The sequence below is a fragment of the Anomaloglossus baeobatrachus genome, chromosome 9 (genome assembly GCF_048569485.1).
Source record: "Anomaloglossus baeobatrachus isolate aAnoBae1 chromosome 9, aAnoBae1.hap1, whole genome shotgun sequence".
Lineage (NCBI taxonomy): Eukaryota > Metazoa > Chordata > Amphibia > Anura > Aromobatidae > Anomaloglossus > Anomaloglossus baeobatrachus.
The window spans coordinates 198,268,662-198,288,661 of record NC_134361.1 but is presented as its reverse complement, the minus strand read 5'-3'; the positions used below and the strand labels follow the sequence as shown (position 1 = coordinate 198,288,661).

Sequence of the window (20,000 nt, the reverse complement as noted above, 5' to 3'; positions counted from 1 at the left end):
ATCACGACTGATGCCGGAGCTTCCACTGCCAGAGCGCTGACGTCAAAGGCAGGAGCCGCTTGCCTCTGATTGGTCAGCGCGCTGCCTTTGAGTAGCGGCTGACAGCAGAAGTTCCTCCATCGTCGCGATGGTTACCTGATACACATTCTGTACCGGCGAACTACAAGAACCAGGAGGCCGGCGAGGGAACGGAAAGTAAGGTGAGCATAATCTGTGTGTGTGTGCGTGCTTGTGTGTGTTTCTGTGTGTTTGTGTGGACTGCAAGAGCGGGTCAGAGCGCGGTGAAAGTACGGAAACGGAAGTGTGTGCGGTGAGGATTTGCTCGTACAGCAAAGCTTGCTCGTAAACGGAGTTGCAAATTTACAGCAAGCTTTGCTTGTATAGCGAAATACTCACTAACCGGGTTAGTTGTAAACCGAGGTTCTACTGTATCACCATTATTTTGTTCATTGCCGGGCCGAAATTAGCACTTTGAAACGCACCGCCTGTTACAAGCGGACGTTCAGAATGTCTTGAGTAATAAACTTCCACATGTACATTGGAGCTTTGTTTGTAAGAGGCCCTGCCTGAGATACATCTGTGCTTCTTTTACCACTTTTGGACAATTTGTCCCTATCAGGGTGTAATACACAGGGCACTAATTAATAAGTGAAATCACAATAAATGGCAGAACTGTTCAGACAGTGACAGCTAAATCCAATTGACGTTGCAGCTGCCAAAATATCTTACAGAAGTTCCACGCAGATGTTACCCTGGTGGGATTGTACCCCCAAACTGCAGAGTACAAAGACTGCAGATATTAACCCCTGAAACATCAGGGGGCTGATAAGGTACTAAGTGGCAAAAAGTTGGAGACAACAGAGTCGTTGAAACTGTTTATATACTTCTTGCGGTTTTGGACAAAACAACCATTTTTTGTATATTATTGGCAAATAAATGATATTCGAAACATCTTTAGTGTAATGGAAATCATCAATGAGAAAAGGTAATAGCAAACTCATTACCTCTTCTCAGGTGTATCCGCTGATAACCACTCCAAACCTGGATAAATACCCTCTGCTCCCAACAGAGGGCGCCGGCTATTCAGAATTCATTCTGGAGCTTGGCTGGGAGGGTGAAGGTTGTGTTTGAGCTGCTGTCTGTTGCATTGTGTGTGAAAGTTACCCGCTCGTTTGTAACGGTCTTCCTCTTTTTATTTACCTCCTGTGTACTGTTTGAGTGATCCCATGTGTGTTTGGTAATGTTTTGCTTCAGTTGGATTGCACCCCCTTTTTGTGTGTCTGTTTGTGGGGCTGTGACTTCTGTCTCGATCCATCCCTTGGGTGGTGGGTGTGGAGGGAGTTACACCAGGGCCTGGACAGGAGTCAGGGACACGCTGGGGGCTCAGACCTCACTACCATCTAGTGTACCTCTGGGTTGAGGGTCAGCTCAGGAGTCCCCATCCAGTCTGCTATCTACAAATCATTTTTCATCTTTTCTTCCATAGAAAGTGATTTTTTTGCAACTTGACATGTTGTTTTTTTAAGTGCAGCGCAACTTTTTTGTTACTTTATGGCCTTGTTCAGCTAAAAAGGATTTTGGTCAGTGTCCTGCTTATGTGTGTACAGAAGACTGCACACTGTCCAATGTAGGCCAATGAATATGAAGCAAATGGTATGTTATATTTTGCATTAACGTCTTATGTGCTTCGGCTACAGTATTAGATTTTGCATGTATATTGGTGTGCAGATGTCGGTCGTACCTGTGTACAGCTCTCTGCTTGTTGAATATGGATAATAGCTCAGCTGCTTCTTTGGATAAAGATTTACATTCATTCCTCAGCTCCATGCTCTCCTTCCAGAGAAGCTCAGCTCCAGCTAACAAGGAAAGGCAAAGACATAAAAAAAATATGAATAAATTATCCTCATCATGTGTATGGCATATGTCTATAGTACTAGGTTGCACAGTAAAAAAAATAAAATAATAAAAAGTACGGTATATTCATAGTGAAACCTACCGAGAGGCTTTGGCCTTGTCTTCTGCACCTCACATCAAGGGACTAATTTATCAATAACATTGCTATGTATGGCTCCGGCATTTAAATATCTGAGACTTAGGGTATTTTTAACCCTGTTTAATGGATGAAGGCCTTCAACACAAATGCCTATCTACTACTAAAGATTCCCTAACACCCCCCCCAGAATGTTGAGTAATCTGCGCATGCACCGCCGCCATTCATATTTGGCTTGCAGTGTCTTCAATAAAATGGCGCTGGAATCTGCGCATGTGTGTACCACGATCTCTGGCACCATTTTATTGAAGACACTGTGCTGCATATGAGTGGTGGCGCATGCGCAGATTACCAGGTTATTACCCAACATTATCAGCGGGCTGTTAGCGAAAACTTGAAAATAGTACTGCGCATGGACCATAGTGCTAATCGCGGCAGCAAAGGGGAGAAATTGAAACAGAGGGGAGGCAGGAAGCTAGGGGAGGAATCATTATACTCAAGACCCGACCCACAAAGTCCCGCCCTGATGCTCAAGCCACTGCACTAATGACGTCATGTTTGGACAAAGATTACTCTGCAATCAAGACTCGGATTTATCAGCTAAAGGTATCATTTTAATCAGCACCGTAACGCCATTATGGCACTACCTTTACTTTACAGAGCAAAAACCTGGTGGCTGGTTCCCTTTAAGACAAATCTTGAGGGGTTAAGGCCCCGTCACACACAACGAGATCGCTAACAAGATCGTTGCTGAGTCACAGTTTCTGTGACGTAACAATGATCTCGCCAGCGATCTTGTTGTGTGTGACACCTACCAGCAATCAGGCCCCTGCTGTGAGATGGCTAGTCGTTGCCGAATGGTCCGGACCATTTTCTTCAAAGGCGATGTCCTGCTGGGCAGGACGTATTGCTGTGTTTGACGCCTACTTATGACCTCCTAACAGGGTCCCAACAACCGCCGAGATCGTTATACAGGTCGCTCATCGTTACTGCGTCGTTGGTAAGGTCTGAATGTGTGACATCTCACCAGTGACCTCCCAGCGATCCTTAGGTCGTATCGTTGTCGGGATCGCTGGTAAGTCATTGTGTGTGACTGGGCCTTTAGTTCCATCTCCAAGATCCTATCTCAATATGTAATAGGTGTAATAATATTAGCAAATACCTCCAATTAGAAATGTAGTATAGTTCTTCTGATCTATTATGTCACTTACCTCATGTGCAGGGCATTGCAGGATCTTCAATATCCATGATTGCGACCACACATATAGTGACACCTAGTTGCTCGTGGTCATAACCATGGATACCTGAGGTCCTGCAATGCCCTGCACACGAGGTAAGAGACATGGCTACATCAGGAGAACTATACTACATTTCTAATTGGAGATATTTGCTAATATTATTATCATTATTATTAAACCTAATAAATAGGATGGGATCTTGGAGATGGCAATAACCCTTTAAGGTAAAAAGACCCACAAACAAGCAATAACTGAAGTCTGCTGCAGTAAAGGCCGTCAAAGCATCACAAAGGAGGAAACCCAGCGTTTGGTGACGTCCATGGCTTCCAGACTTCATCCACTCACTCCCTGCAAAGGATTTAGTCCACAAACTATTCAAGATGAACATTTTATTTATAGTAAAGTTACCTTGTCCAATTACTTTTGAGCCTCTGTTATGGAGACACTTTCTAGGAAAATTGTTGCAATTCCTAAATGTTTCACAGGATACTTTCGTTCGACCCCTTTAATTACACCTGAAAGTCTCCACTATAATTGCATCTCAGTTGTTTCATTTTAAATAAAAAAGGCTGTGCGCCCACATTGCTTTTTTATGCGCTTCTTTTCTGCACAATAAAAAAACATTTTGGCAGAAAAAAAACACACTTTTATTTATTGCATTTGCCTGTCTTTTGATATGCATTTTTTTTCCTCCTTTTTTAGTCATGATGATCGCGGGGGTTCAAGCGCTGTACCCCCACGATCTCCGCCGGGTCTACAGCTGATGTTACAGCCGGGACCCAGCTCTCACTTCCCAAAGCGGTCCATGCGCCGTTCCCGGCAGTTTAACACCCTAAGTGCTGTGGTCAGTGTGATCGCACCATTCAGGAGGCAGAAAGAGGAATCGCTTACCTCTCCCTGGCGATCGGGTTCCTGTAATGCAATCAGAGTGACCCGATCGCTGCTACGGTAACCATGGGTCGTCACCATAATGACACCGGGTTACTGAGCTATGGAGAGCCTCACACACTGGGACTACAGCATGGTGCGTGAGACTCTCCATAGCTCAGTAACCCGGTGTCATCACGTCAGGCAAAGTGCTGCGATATAATCCCCAGTAGTAGATTATAGAAACGCAGAAGAAAAAAATGCAGGAACAATTGACACGCTACTTCTTTTTTCGGCAACAAAATTTGCAAGGAAAATAGAAGCATGTGCACAGCAAGCTAGGATTCTCATAGCCATTGCTGGGATGCTTTTTCCTTGATTTTATTGATTAAAATTAGCAAGCAAAAATGCATAGAAAAACGCATGAAAAAAAAATCCAAAAAAGGTCATGTGTGTACATAGCCAAATAGTGGCCTACAGAGCTGAAATCACAAAGATTCTGTCACTGTCCCAATATATATACATATTATATATATATATATATATATATATATATACACACACACACACACACACACACACACACACACATATATATATATATATGCACACATACATACATGATCAGATTTTTATATATATATATATATATATATATACACATATAGATGATATATGTATATATATGTATGTGTATATATATATATATGTATATATGTATATATATATATATATATATATATATAGATGATATATGTATATGTGTATATATATATATATATATATATATATATATATATGTGTGTGTGTATGTGTGTATGTATATATATATATATATATATATGTCGGAATACATATTCCGTATGATCAGCTTTATTCTGGCCTTATTTTAAACATAGAAAGAAATGCATTCGCTGCAAGTTTTCTTTTATTAAGACATCACATAATAAAACCCCCCTACATCATTTCGGATTGTAAAGACAATTTTCACTTTCAAAAACAACTTTTATCCCCTAAATTGTCTGTTTTTTGCCTAAGAGAATAAAAGAATCCTAAAGAATAAAATAAAAAGCCTTAAAACTGCGGTGATGGGGCAAAAAGCCTTAAAACTGCGGTGATGGGGCAAAAAGCCTTAAAACTGCGGTGATGGGGCAAAAAGCCTTAAAACTGCGGTGATGGGGCAAAAAGCCTTAAAACTGCGGTGATGGGGCTTTAACCCCCTGTGCTGGTTTTGAGTTCCTTGCACAGTAACCATAACATTATCAAAAGTAGTGGAGAACAGAAGGGGTGGGGAAGAGAAGAGGAAGGTGATTTTTACAAATTACGGCAGCCTCGTTCCTCAATCCTTACTGGGTCATCCTGCCGAGGATTTCTGGAGGATTATTCTGAGTAAGGCATTGTAAAGGAATTCTTCTCCTCATAAGGAAGCGTGTTGAAAAGGATATGTTAACCTCGCACCCGCACCGGGGAGGGGAGGCTCGGTGCATGTGTTTATAGTAAGAGGTCTGACTAAAGACCGCCACAGTCATCCCGGCATTCCACACACACAGCCAAGACGTACGGCCAGAGACCCCGCAGGTTCATCCAGAACAGAGTTTCTTGAGGTTTTATAATCGTACGTGACCATATGTGATATCTAGTTATCCATCATCCACCTATCTTACACCTATCTGATCGATCTCGTATATAGAAAACTAAACTCCACAGATGAATTAGGATTAAAATTAGCATTTTACTCTTCCAAGTCCATCATTTAGGGGTACTTTGCACGTTGCGACATCGCACCTGCGATATCGTCAGGGTCACATCGAAAGTGTCGCACATCCGGTAACGATGTCACAACGTGTAAAGCCAAGTAGAGAAGATGAACGAGCGTGAAACATTCCAAAATCGGTGATCTGTGTCACGTTGTTCATTTTCATAATGTCGGTGCGTCCGCAGATACGATGTTGTTCCTCGCTCCTGCGGCACCACACATCGCTGTGTGTGAAGCCGCAGGAGCGAGGAACATCTCCTTACCTGCGTCCACCGGCTATGCGGAAGGAAGGAGGTGGGCGGGATGTTTACGTCCCCCTCATCTCCGCCCCTCTGCTTCTATTGGCCGTCTGCCGTCGCTATGACGCCGCACGACCCGCCCCCTTAAGAAGGAGGTGGGTCGCCGGCCAGAGCGACGTCGCAGGACAGGTAAGTGCATGTAAAGCTGCCGTAGCGATAATGTTCGCTACAGCAGCTATCACACAATATCGCATGTGCGATGGGGGCGGGTGCTATCGCGCTCGGCATCGCAAGTATCGGCTAGCAATGTCGCAGCGTGCAAAGTACCCCTTAGACTGGCCTGCACCATGCCAGTTTTAATAAATTGGGGCCATTTTATTATAGGAGATGTGTACATAAAGTAGTGTCATTGGTGATAAACCCCCCCCCCCCAAATAAAAAAGAAAAGGAAAATCGCACTCACCAGACCCTAAACAATTACAGTTTGCAGGTGCCGATGGTGGATGGGCTCTCACACAGAGATCTGTGTCACTGTCAGGTCCCTCACCGTTCCAGCTGCATTGCACGGCAGCTCTCACAAACAGATTGGGTACCAGTATCACTCCACCCGAGTGATACTGCTTCCAGTCACCAGAAGGAACCAACAGCTGAAGAACGCAGGGGGATCGGACAGTGACGCAGATCTGTATGTGAGAGCCCATTCACTTGCCAACTCTAATTGTTCCAACTCTGCTTTCTTTTGGTATTAACTTAGCAGCACATATAGAGTAATAAATTTAAGTAGGTAATTTAAGCCTATGTACCCACCACTATAGGACTGGTTCTGCACCATAAGAATAGCAGATCAGGTAAGAAAATGTGCATCTGAGCCAGTAATAGGAGTAAAGGTGGCTTTACACGCATCGACATCGCTAAAGCGATGTCGTTGGGAGTCACGGAATTCGTGACGCACATCCGGCATCGTTAGCGATGTCGTTGCGTGTGACACCTACGTGCGATCGGAAGAGGTCGTAAAATTGCTCAAAATCAGTGATCGCTTACATGCCCCCCTATTCCCAATTATCGTTGCTTATGCAGGTACGATGTTGTTCGTCGTTCCTGAGGCAGCAAACATCGCTATGTGTGACACCGCTGGAACGAGGAACCTCACCTTACCTGCGCCCTGCCTGCAATGAGGAAGGAAGGAGGTGGGCAGCATGTTCCGGCCGCTCATCTCCGCCCCTCCGCTTTGATTGGGCGGCCACTTAGTGACATCGCTGTGACGCCGAACGCACCGCCCCCTTAGAAAGGTAAGTACATGTGACGGGTCCGTGCGATGTTGTGCGCCACGGGCAGCGATTTGCCTGTGACGCACAACCGATGGGGGCGGATACGCACGCTAGTGAGATCGCAGCGTGTAAAGCGGCCTTAACACAAAATGTTAATGTTCCAGAATGGGATCACATTATTATATGAGAATAAATGTTGATTTTTTCGTTCATGAATAAATGTGGATTGTTGTTCATGGAAATATATAAGACATCCCCTGAAAATAAGCCCTAGCGCATCTTTCGGAGCAAAAAAATAATATAAGAGCATGTCTTATTTTCGGGGGAAACACGATATGTGCATACAAATCAAGAAAAATTTGGTAAACCGCTCACCGAAAGAAGAAAATAAAGGTAAGTAGATTGGTGTCCTGTGAAACAAGGGCACAAATGCGCCGTCTAGACGCGGCAAAATCATAAATAAAGACGCTCCCTAAACTTATTTGGAAGTATGGGACACATAACCAGATCGAGGCACCAATAAAAGAGAGGCCACGTGACCTAGAAGTCAATACAATGCGACGGCTCATCAAATAAAATAATGAGAGGGCCGTCAAATTTAGAAAGGGTAAAACCATAGCCAAGAGCATGCACATAATCCCAAAGAACTTGTAGTGGGCATTATGTTGAATAGGAGGCGCACCTTTTGTGGGTCTTGCGTTCTCCGCCCCCTAAGAGAGTGGCTTGATTGATCTCTTTATGGATCTTATAACCAATTATAACCCCGATTCCCAAAAAGTTGGGACTCTTTATAAAATGTAGAGAAAACAAAAATGCAACGATTTGGAATCTCTTTTAGCCATAATTTATTCACATCAGAGCAAAGATTAGAAGATGTTGGACATTTTTCCATTTTTTTTGAAAAAATTAACTCACTTACAAATTAATGGCAGCAACAAATCTCAAAAAAGTTGGGCCCGAGCCGCGTCTACCATTGTGTAGCATTCCCACTTCTTTTTGCAACAGTCTGGGAAGTGAGGAGACGGATTGCTGGAGTTTTAGAGAGGAATGTTGTCCCATTTTTGTCTGATGCAGAGCGCTGCTCCACACTTGGGGGTCTTTGACATATTTTTTGTTTCATAATGTGCCAAATGGTTTATATTAGTATAAGATCTTGACTGTACAATATATCATGACCAGGAAAATTACACAAAAAGGTGAAAAACACCCCATGTGGGGCCACATGTCAAGACAACGTATATATTTGCTCCCTGATAAACTGTTGAGTGAGAAAATCACATATACAAGAAAGCCGCTTGCAGCAAAGCAAGACATTAAAGCATGAGTATCACTACAGCACTGCACTTAAAGTGAGGGAGCTTACCAGGATAAAACACCTTGCATGTGGACACACATGGGGACAAGTCCCAACACGTGTTTCGTGCGACTTCCTCAGGGGACTGTGCGGTCCCCTGAGGAAGTCGCACGAAACACGTGTTGGTACTTGTCCCCATGTGTGTCCACATGCAAGGTGTTTTATCCTGGTAAGCTCCCTCACTTTAAGTGCAGTGCTGTAGTGATACTCATGCGTTACTGTCTTGCTTTGCTGCAAACGGCTTTCTTACTTGTATATGTGATTTTCTCACTCAGCACTTCATCAGGGAGCAAGTATATACGTTGTCTTGACATGTGGCCCCACATGGGGTGTTTTTCACCTTTTTGTGTCATTTTCCTGGTCATGATATATTTCTCTGTACTTTTATATCCCATGTACTCTATGTTCAAATAAATTTCTATGTTCATCATAGAGCTTTTTTCTTGTTTATCTTTTGATCATGGGATGTATGGATAGATTTAGGCAAATTTAAAGACTTCTGTCTTTTCTTATATATTTACACTAATTGAAGTTGTTGCCTGTGTACTTCAATAAAATCCACTTTTGCTGCTCAAACTTTTTCTAACTTTTGCTACTCTAAGGCAGCGCACGCTGACCAATCAGAGGCCATCGGCTCCTGCCTTTGACATCAGCGCTCTGACAGCGGAAGTGCCTCCCTCATCGCGATGGTTACCCGATACACATCCTGTACCGGCGAACTACAAGATCCAGGAGGCCGGCGATGGAACGGAAGGTAAGGTGAGCATAACATGTGTGTGCGTGTGTGTTTGTGTGTGTTTGTGCGTGCTTGTACGTGTTTGGAATGACACAATAGGGGACCAGGATGGGACATTTAACAAGCTGTGGAACGAATTGTCTGCATTGCAATGATTTCCTATGGGATATCTCGCTTTGCTGAACGAGTAACTTGGTTAACAAACGGATTGTTCTCGTTAACCAAGGTTCCACTGTATATATTTTTATTTTTGACATTTACCAGTAGCTGCTGCAGTTCCCACCCTAGGCTTATAAATCGAGTCAATAAGTCTTTCCAGTTTTTTTGTGGCAAAATTAGGGGCCTCGGCTTATACTAGGGTCGGATTATACTTGTGTAAACGGTAATTGTTCACAGATTGTTGAACCTCTGACCATATTTGCTTATGAGACTCTGCCTCTCTAACATGCTCTTTTTATATAGTCATGTGACTCGGCTGAAAATTGACCTTCCAGCTGTTTTTCATTAGTACCCCTTATTTTTCCAGCCTTTTGTTAATACTGTCTGAATTCTTGAGATGTGTTGCTGCTTTTTTTCCCACATAAAATGGAAACATTTTCACCTTCTGATCTGCGTCCTATGTTCTGTAGTGAATAAAATAGGACTATAAGAAATTTTCTAATCATTCCATTTTTCATTTCTTTATATTTTAAGAAAGTTTTCCAATTTTTTGGGGAATTGGGGATGTATAATACATGTATCCATCAATCTATTCATCTGTTCTTCACAGCCAATTTTTTTTTCTTCATTGAATTAGATCCATAGTTTACAGACACAATTTCACATACTTCTCTAGGTCTCTCGGATAAATGATAGAAATATGGACATTTTTGGAATTATTTGCATGCCAACGCCATGATGTTGCTGTTAGCCGAGACAGCACATCATACTTATGTAGAACTAGCTGACCTAATAAGTCTTAAGACTGTCGTTCTTCTGTTTCTATATACAACATCTGGGAGTGAAAAAGACTCAGTGAAGAGCGCAAAACTGATGTCTGCAGTGACTGGGTCTCAGACATCAGAGATCCTTATGCTTATTATGAGGGCATCCATGGATGAGAAATGCATATGTATAACAAAGGGAATGGATCACCTACATACATATTTTTCATATCTATTTTTATACTATGATGGTAGATTATTTTATTACATTGTATTTTCTGTACAGGACGATAGGGTGACCTCCTTGCCTAAGCTGCGGTTACATGTACCATAAATAAGTCTTTGAAAGGTTGATTGACAGCTGTAAGAGAGTGTCTGTGCAGAGATCATTGTACAGGGAAAGGAAGGAGGTGAGCTGAGACCATCATCAGGGAAGGAGGTGAGATGAGACCATCACCAGGGAAGGAGGTGAGATGAGACCATCACCAGGGAAGGAGGTGAGATGAGACCATCATCAGGGAAGGAGGTGAGATGAGACCATCACAAGGGAAGCAGAGACCATCACCAGGGAAGGATTTGAGCTGAGACCATCTCCAGGGAAGGAAGTGAGAGGAGTACATCACCAGGAAAGGAGGTGAGCTGAGACCATCACCAGGGAAGGAGGTGAGCTGAGACCATCTCCAGGGAAGGAAGTGAGAGGAGTACATCACCAGGGAAGGAGGTGAGATGAGACCATCACCAGGGAAGGAGTTGAGATGAAACCATCACCAGGGAAGGAGGTGAGATGAGACCATCACCAGGGAAGGAGTTGAGATGAAACCATCACCAGGGAAGGAGTTGAGATGAAACCATCACCAGGGAAGGAGGTGAGATGAGACCATCACCAGGGAAGGAGGTGAGATGAGACCATCATCAGGGAAGGAGGTGAGATGAAACCATCACCAGGGAAGGAGGTGAGATGAGACCATCACCAGGGAAGGAGGTGAGATGAGACCATCATCAGGGAAGGAGGTGAGATGAGACCATCATCAGGGAAAGAGGTGAGATGAGACCATCATCAGGGAAGGAGGTGAGATGAGACCATCATCAGGGAAGGAGGTGAGATGAAACCATCACCAGGGAAGGAGGTGAGATGAGACCATCACCGGGGAAGGAGGTGAGATGAAACCATCACCAGGGAAGGAGGTGAGATGAAACCATCATCAGGGAAGGAGGTGAGATGAAACCATCACCAGGGAAGGAGGTGAGATGAAACCATCACCAGGGAAGGAGGTGAGATGAAACCATCACCAGGGAAGGAGGTGAGATGAGACCATCACCAGGGAAGGAGGTGAGATGAGACCATCACCAGGGAAGGAGGTGAGATGAGACCATCACCAGGGAAGGAGGTGAGATGAGACCATCACCAGGGAAGGAGGTGAGATGAGACCATCACCAGGGAAGGAGGTGAGATGAGACCATCACCAGGGAAGGAGGTGAGATGAGACCATCATCAGGGAAGGAGGTGAGATGAGACCATCACCAGGGAAGGAGGTGAGATGAGACCATCATCAGGGAAGGAGGTGAAATGAAACCATCACCAGGGAAGAAGGGTGAACTGAGACAGAGACTATAACCGGGAAAGCTGGTGAGCAGAGATCATCACAAGGAAAGGATACTGTGTTATATATATAGATGTTTTCTTTTATTGTAATCCTATCTGTGATGATAAAATGTCTGCTGAAAAGTGAACTGTACAGAACAGAAAGGTATCCCTGGATGCACTGAGTGACTGTCACAAAGATCACCGATATCTGCTCTAAAAAGAATACATGAATAACAGTAGGACTGCTTATTCACAATAATCAGCCAGTGTAAAAGCCCCCTAATGTTTCTCTTAAGTGTTTAACAACTATCATTGTAAAGGTCCACATTCACATTAAGCCCCCGTCACACACAGCGAGATCGCTAGCGAGATCACTGAAACATCACAGGTTTTGTAACGTATCAGCGACCTCGCCAGCGATATCACTCTGTGTGACAGGCAGCAGCAAGCGGGCCCCTGCTGCAAGGTCGCTGATCGTTACAAAACGATCAGGACTATTTTGTGCTCGTTGGTTTTCCGCTGTGCAGCACGCATCGGCGTGTTTGACAGCGGTAGACCAACGATCTGAATGTGCAGGGAGCCGGCGTCTGACAGCCTGAAAGCGGCGGTATGTTGGTAACCATGGTACACATCGGGTACCTATACAAAGCGCTTTGCTTAGTTACCCGATGTGTACCATGGTTACCAGCGTACGCCGGTTACAGGCTCCCAGACGCCGGCTCCCTGCACACGTAGCCAGGGTACACATCGGGTACCTATACAAAGCGCTTTGCTTAGTTACCCGATGTGTACCATGGTTACCAGCGTACGCTGGTTACAGGCTCCCAGACGCCGGCTCCCTGCACACGTAGCCAGGGTACACATCGGGTACCTATACAAAGCGCTTTGCTTAGTTACCCGATGTGTACCATGGTTACCAGCGTACGCCGGTTACAGGCTCCCAGACGCCGGCTCCCTGCACATGTAGCCAGGGTACACATCGGGTACCTATACAAAGCGCTTTGCTTAGTTACCCGATGTGTACCATGGTTACCAGCGTACGCTGGTTACAGGCTCCCAGACGCCGGCTCCCTGCACACGTAGCCAGGGTACACATCGGGTACCTATACAAAGCGCTTTGCTTAGTTACCCGATGTGTACCCTGGCTACCAAGCACAGCGTCGTTACATAGGTCGCTAGTGGCTGGTGGCTGGTCTCTGATCGCTCTGGAGATCTGCCTGATTGACAGCTCACCAGCGACCATGTAGCGACGCTCCAGCAATCCCTGCTAGGATTGCTAGGTTGGATCGCTGGAACGTCGCTACGTGTGACGAGACCCTTAGACTAAAGATGGCCAAACTCACCGATATCAGCAGGATTAAGAGATAGTCAAAAGCTGGCCACAGACATTAGATGACTGGCAGCCAAACAATGCTTCATCTGATCATTTGTTTGACGGCCATCTTAGCAGACTTTCCCATACATAGGCGCTCTCGTGATCGATATCTTTCCCAGCCACCAATCAGCCTGCGCATCCATACACATTAGACAGACGGACGAACCTGCCGAGATTAGTCTAATTACGTATGAAGACCTTCAGACGCTCTTCTGACAGAGGATATTGGGGAGACAAAGATCCAGCACATCAGATTTCTGGAGTCTGATCCTTTTAGGTTGCGTGCTCACGATCAGTAATAGAGTTTTGGATGCAGTGTGTTTTTGCTGTGTCCAAATTGCTGCATTGTACAGTAGAAGCACAGTGGATGGGAGTTATAGAAATACTGTGCTTCTTTTCTCCGCAAAGTAAACCGACATGCGGTGTGGCCTTCCAAGCCGGAACATGTCAATTTATAGTGCGGTGACGCGAGGGTTCTCTGCATGGAGAATAGAGCGAAAGTCTGCAGCGACCTGAACTATTATCGTGGGTACGGACCGATATTCTCTTGCGGAAAGCACTAGTGGTCCCGCAGGAGAGGGCATGCTGCGTCCAGGATGCAGCGTGTCCTGATCATGTGCATCCACCCTTATTCTCTGGGAAATAAGCCTCTGCCAAAAGACTCTGGCAGCAACTCTTATACAGAGCCCGATACCAATTGGCCGAGCATTCCTATGTATGGGGTATTTGTGAAAGAGAGCTGTGGGTCAAATGATTGCATATGGGATCCTTTTACTCTTGAAGACTCATACTGTTAACTGTATACTATGAGTATGCATTTAAGTCAAATGACCCGTTACACATTTCTCGGCCTACCTTGGAGATGTGAGGATCTGCAATCAACAGCATGTGCTTTCTCCATGATGGACAAGATCTTTTCTTCTAGATCCGAACGTAGTGTAGACATTTCCGCAGATGAACCCGGTGATGGCTCAGATAAGTTTTCTTTATTCACAGGCTTCATATTTACCATTAAGGGAGAAAAAAAAAAAGAGATTAGAGATGGATAAGCCTTTTAATGTGTTGTTGGAAAGAACTGTGAATATCAAAAGATAACCCCAAAAGGATAAGAACCTGCAGTAATATTTCCTACACTGACTTCAAATTAGCGAAAACCATAAAATTAAAATTACATATAAAAAAAAAATATAAAAGACAATTTTTGTTTTGTCGGTCTACAGTTTTCTATAGACGTAGAGGAACAAAGATGTAACTGCGAACACAGCTAAAGAATATCTGCCAAACTCTTCTTTCTACATAACGCCTAACCTCTTCACACCCGGACAAGTTTCCATTTTCATCTCCCCTTCTACCCTAACCTTTTTTATTTGTCCGGTCACATAGCTGTTCGAGGGCTTCATTTTTTGTGGGACGAGATGTACTTTTGAATGACACCATTCATTTTATCACGTGATGCACTAGAATGCGGGAAAAATATTCCAAGTGCGTTGAAATGTCAAAGGAAAAAAAACAATTTCACATATTTTTTTTTTTTTTTTTTTTTAATTACCATGTTCACTATGTGGTAAAACTGACCTGACAATATGATTCTCCAGGTCAGTACGATTACGCACATACCAAACATGTATAGTTTGGGGGGGAGGGGGTTTGTTTAGAGATGGAAAAAAAGAAAATTTGTAAAGAAGGGAATTTTGTTACTTACCGTAAATTCCTTTTCTTCTAGCTCCTATTGGGAGACCCAGACGATTGGGTGTATAGTACTGCCTCCGGAGGCCACACAAAGCATTACACTAAAAAGTGTAAGGCCCCTCCCCTTCTGGCTATACACCCCCAGTGGGATCACTGGCTCACCAGTTTTAGTGCAAAAGCAAGAAGGAGGAAAGCCAATAACTGGTTTAAACAAATTCACTCCGAAGTAACATCGGAGAACTGAAAACCGTTCAACATGAACAACATGTGTACCCGAAAAACAACCAAAAATCCCGAAGGACAACAGGGCGGGTGCTGGGTCTCCCAATAGGAGCTAGAAGAAAAGGAATTTACGGTAAGTAACAAAATTCCCTTCTTCTTCGGCGCTCCATTGGGAGACCCAGACGATTGGGACGTCCAAAAGCTGTCCCTGGGTGGGTAAAGAAATACCTCATGTTAGAGCTGCAAAGACAGCCCTCCCCTACGGGGAGGCAACTGCCGCCTGCAGGACTCTTCTACCTAGGCTGGCGTCCGCCGAAGCATAGGTATGCACCTGATAATGTTTGGTGAAAGTGTGCAGACTCGACCAGGTAGCTGCCTGGCACACCTGTTGAGCCGTAGCCTGGTGTTGTAATGCCCAGGACGCACCCACGGCTCTGGTAGAATGGGCCTTCAGCCCTGATGGAACCGGAAGCCCAGCAGAACGGTAGGCTTCAAGAATTGGTTCTTTGATCCATCGAGCCAGGGTGGCTTTGGAAGCCTGCGACCCTTTGCGCTTACCAGCGACAAGGACAAAGAGTGCATCCGAGCGGCGCAGGGGCGCCGTGCGGGAAATGTAGATTCTGAGTGCTCTCACCAGATCCAACAAATGTAAATCCTTTTCATACCGATGAACTGCATGCGGATAAAAGGAAGGCAAAGAGATATCCTGATTAAGATGAAAAGAGGATACCACCTTAGGGAGAAACTCCTGAATGGGGCGCAGCACTACCTTGTCCTGGTGGAACACCAGGAAAGGAGCTTTGGATGACAGCGCTGCTAGTTCAGACACTCTCCGAAGAGACGTGACCGCTACCAGAAAGGCCACTTTCTGTGAGAGTCGAGAAAGTGACACATCCCTCAGACGCTCGAAGGGCGGCTTCTGGAGAGCAACAAGGACCTTGTTTAGATCCCACGGATCTAACGGCCGCCTGTACGGAGGTACGATATGACAAACCCCCTGCAGGAACGTGCGCACCTGAGAAAGTCGTGCTAGACGCTTCTGAAAAAACACGGATAGTGCCGAGACTTGCCCTTTAAGGGAGCCGAGCGACAAGCCCTTTTCCAACCCAGATTGCAGGAAGGAAAGAACGACAGGTAATGCGAATGGCCAGGGGGATACTCCTTGTGCAGAGCACCAGGATAAGAAAATCTTCCACGTTCTGTGGTAGATCTTAGCAGAAGTGGACTTCCTAGCCTGTCTCATGGTGGCCACGACCCCTTGGGGTACTCCTGAAGACGCTAGGATCCAGGACTCAATGGCCACACAGTCAGGTTCAGGGCCGCAGAATTCCGATGGAAAAACGGCCCTTGGGACAGTAAGTCTGGACGGTCTGGTAGTGCCCACGGTTGGCCGACCGTGAGATGCCACAGATCCGGGTACCACGACCTCCTCGGCCAGTCTGGGGCGACGAGTATGACGCGGCCGCAATCGGATCTGATCTTGCGTAACACTCTGGGCAAGAGTGCCAGAGGTGGAAACACATAAGGGAGCCGGAACTGCGACCAATCTTGCACTAAGGCGTCTGCCACCAGAGCTCTTTGATCGCGAGACCGCGCTATGAAGGTCGGGACCTTGTTGTTGTGCCGAGACGCCATTAGGTCGACGTCCGGCACCCCCCAGCGGCGGCAGATTTCCTGAAACACGTCCGGGTGAAGGGACCATTCCCCTGCGTCCATGCCCTGGCGACTGAGGAAGTCTGCTTCCCAGTTTTCTACGCCCGGGATGTGAACTGCTGATATGGTGGATGCTCTTTCCTCCACCCACATCAGAATCCGCCTGACTTCCTGGAAGGCTTGCCGACTGCGTGTCCCTCCTTGGTGGTTGATGTATGCCACCGCTGTGGAGTTGTCCGACTGAATTCGGATCTGCTTTCCTTCCAGCCACTGCTGGAAGGCTAATAGGGCAAGATACACTGCCCTGATTTCCAGAACATTGATCTGAAGGGTGGACTCCTGCTGAGTCCACGTCCCTTGAGCCCTGTGGTGGAGAAAAACTGCTCCCCACCCTGACAGACTCGCGTCTGTCGTGACCACTGCCCAGGATGGGGGCAGGAATGATCTTCCCTGTGATAATGAGGTGGGAAGAAGCCACCATTGCAGAGAGTCCTTGGCCGTCTGAGAAAGGGAGACTTTCCTGTCTAGGGAAGTTGTCTTCCCGTCCCATTGGCGGATAATGTCCCATTGAAGTGGGCGCAGATGAAACTGCGCGAACGGGACTGCCTCCATTGCTGCCACCATCTTCCCTAGGAAGTGCATGAGGCGCCTTAAGGGGTGCGACTGACCCTGAAGGAGAGACTGCACCCCTGTCTGTAGTGACCGCTGCTTGTCCAGCGGAAGCTTCACTATCGCTGAGAGAGTATGAAACTCCATGCCAAGATACGTTAGTGATCGAGTCGGTGCCAGGTTTGACTTTGAAAAGTTGATGATCCACCCGAAAGTCTGGAGAGTCTCCAGCGCAACATTCAGGCTGTGTTGGCATGCCTCTTGGTGCTTTGACAAGTAGATCGTCTAAATAAGGGATCACCGAATGTCCCTGAGAATGCAAGACTGCTACCACTGCCGCCATGACCTTGGTGAAAACCCGTGGGGCTGTCGCCAGACCAAATGGCAGAGCTACGAACTGGAGATGGTCGTCTCCTATCACGAAACGTAGAAAACGTTGGTGCTCTGTAGCAATCGGCACGTGGAGATAAGCATCTTTGATGTCTATTGATGCAAGGAAATCTCCTTGAGACAGTGAGGCAATGACGGAGCGGAGGGATTCCATCCGGAACCGCCTGGCGTTCACATGCTTGTTGAGCAGCTTTAGGTCCAGAACAGGACGAAACGAGCCGTCCTTTTTTGGAACCACAAAGAGATTGGAGTAAAAACCTTGCCCTTGTTCCTGCTGAGGAACAGGGATCACCACTCCTTCTGCTTTTAGTGAGCACGCCGCCTGCAGAAGGGCATCTGCTCGGTCGGGATGTGGGGAGGTTCTGAAGAACCGAGGCGGAGGACGAGAACTGAACTCTATCTTGTACCCGTGAGACAAAATGTCTGTTACCCACCGGTCTTTGACCTGTGGCAGCCAAATGTCGCAAAAGCGGGAGAGCCTGCCACCGACCGAGGATGCGGAGGGATGAGGCCGAAAGTCATGAGGCAGCCGCCTTGGAAGCGGTTCCTCCGGTTGCTTTCTTGGGGCGTGAGTGAGCCCGCCAGGAATCTGAGCTCCTTTGCTCCTTCTGAGTCCCTTTGGACGAGGAGAATTGGGTCTTGCCGGAGCCTCGAAAGGACCGAAACCTCGACTGCCACTTCCTCTGTTGAGGTTTGCTTGATCTGGGCTGGGGTAAGGAGGAGTCTTTACCCTTGGATTGTTTAATGATTTCAGCCAATTGTTCACCAAACAGTCTATCTACAGATAGTGGCAAGCTGGTTAAACATTTTTTGGAAGCAGAATCCGCTTTCCATTCCTTTAACCACAAGGCTCTGCGCAAAACCACAGAGTTGGCAGACGCCATTGAGGTACGGCTTGTAGAGTCCAGGACAGCGTTGATAGCGTAAGTCGCAAACGCAGACATTTGCGAGGTTAGGGACGCTACTCGCGGCACTGCTGGACGTATGATAGAGTCCACCTGTGCCAGACCAGCTGAAATAGCTTGGAGTGCCCACACGGCCGCGAATGCTGGAGCAAACGACGCGCCGATAGCTTCATAGACAGATTTCAACCAAAGGTCCATCTGTCTGTCATTGGCATCTTTAAGTGAAGCCCCATCCTCCACTGCAACTATGGATCTAGCCGCAAGCCTGGAGATTGGGGGGTCCACCTTTGGACACTGGGTCCAGCGTTTGACCACGTCAGGGGGAAAGGGATAACGTGTATCCTTAAGACGTTTGGAGAAACGCTTGTCTGGGTAAGCATGGTGTTTCTGGACTGATTCTCTGAAGTCAGCGTGGTCCAGAAAAGTACTCAGTTTACGCTTGGGATACCTGAAATGGAACTTCTCCTGCTGTGCAGCTGCCTCCTCTGCAGAAGGGGCAGGGGGAGAAATTTCCAATAGACTATTGATGGCCGCTATAAGGTCATTTACCATGGCGTCACCATCAGGAGTATCCAGATTGAGAGCGGTTTCAGGATTAGACTCCTGATCACCCTCCTCTGTCTCATCATGTAGAGACTCTTCTCGCTGAGACCCTGATCCGCGTGATGACGTGGAGGGTCTCTCCCAGCGAGCACGCTTAGGCTGCCTGGGACTGTCATCTGAATCAGAGCCGTCAGGCTGAGATGCCTGGGACCCCCTTGAATCACGGATTAACTCCAACTGAGGGGGACCGGGGAACGTTGCCGCAGCAGTGTCCATGGTCTGAGTAACTGGCCTGGCCTGCAAGGTCTCTAGGATCTTTGTCATAGTGACAGACATCTTGTCAGCAAAAACTGCAAACTCTGTCCCCGTCACCGGGACAGGGTTCACCGGCGACTCTGCCTGGGCCACTACCACCATAGACTCCGGCTGACGAAGTGGCACAGGGACCGAACATTGCACACAATGGGGGTCATTGTAACCTGCCGGTAGATCAGCCCCACAAGCGGCACAAGCAGCGCTTACAGCCTGTGTCTTGGCACCCTTGCGTTTTGCGGATGACATGTTGTCGTCTCCTCAGAGCAAGATAGGGTATACAGCCAAGAAGCGACCTTACAGTGCAATATATATATACATATATATATGGTATAGAGAAAAAAGG

General features: G+C 46.5%; 1 protein-coding gene across 2 annotated transcripts in view; it reads right to left on the bottom strand.

The window, feature by feature from the left end:
- LOC142251419 (uncharacterized) overlaps nt 1-20,000 on the bottom strand; it is a 220,138-nt gene that overhangs the window by 118,183 nt on the left and 81,955 nt on the right. For both annotated transcript variants that reach the window (XM_075324199.1, XM_075324198.1), the window contains exons 3-4: nt 14,187-14,328; nt 1,742-1,856 (exon numbers count right to left, since the gene is read on the bottom strand). In XM_075324199.1, coding sequence (XP_075180314.1) covers nt 1,742-1,856; nt 14,187-14,328 — 257 coding nt within the window. The remainder of the gene's footprint in view (nt 1-1,741; nt 1,857-14,186; nt 14,329-20,000) is intronic.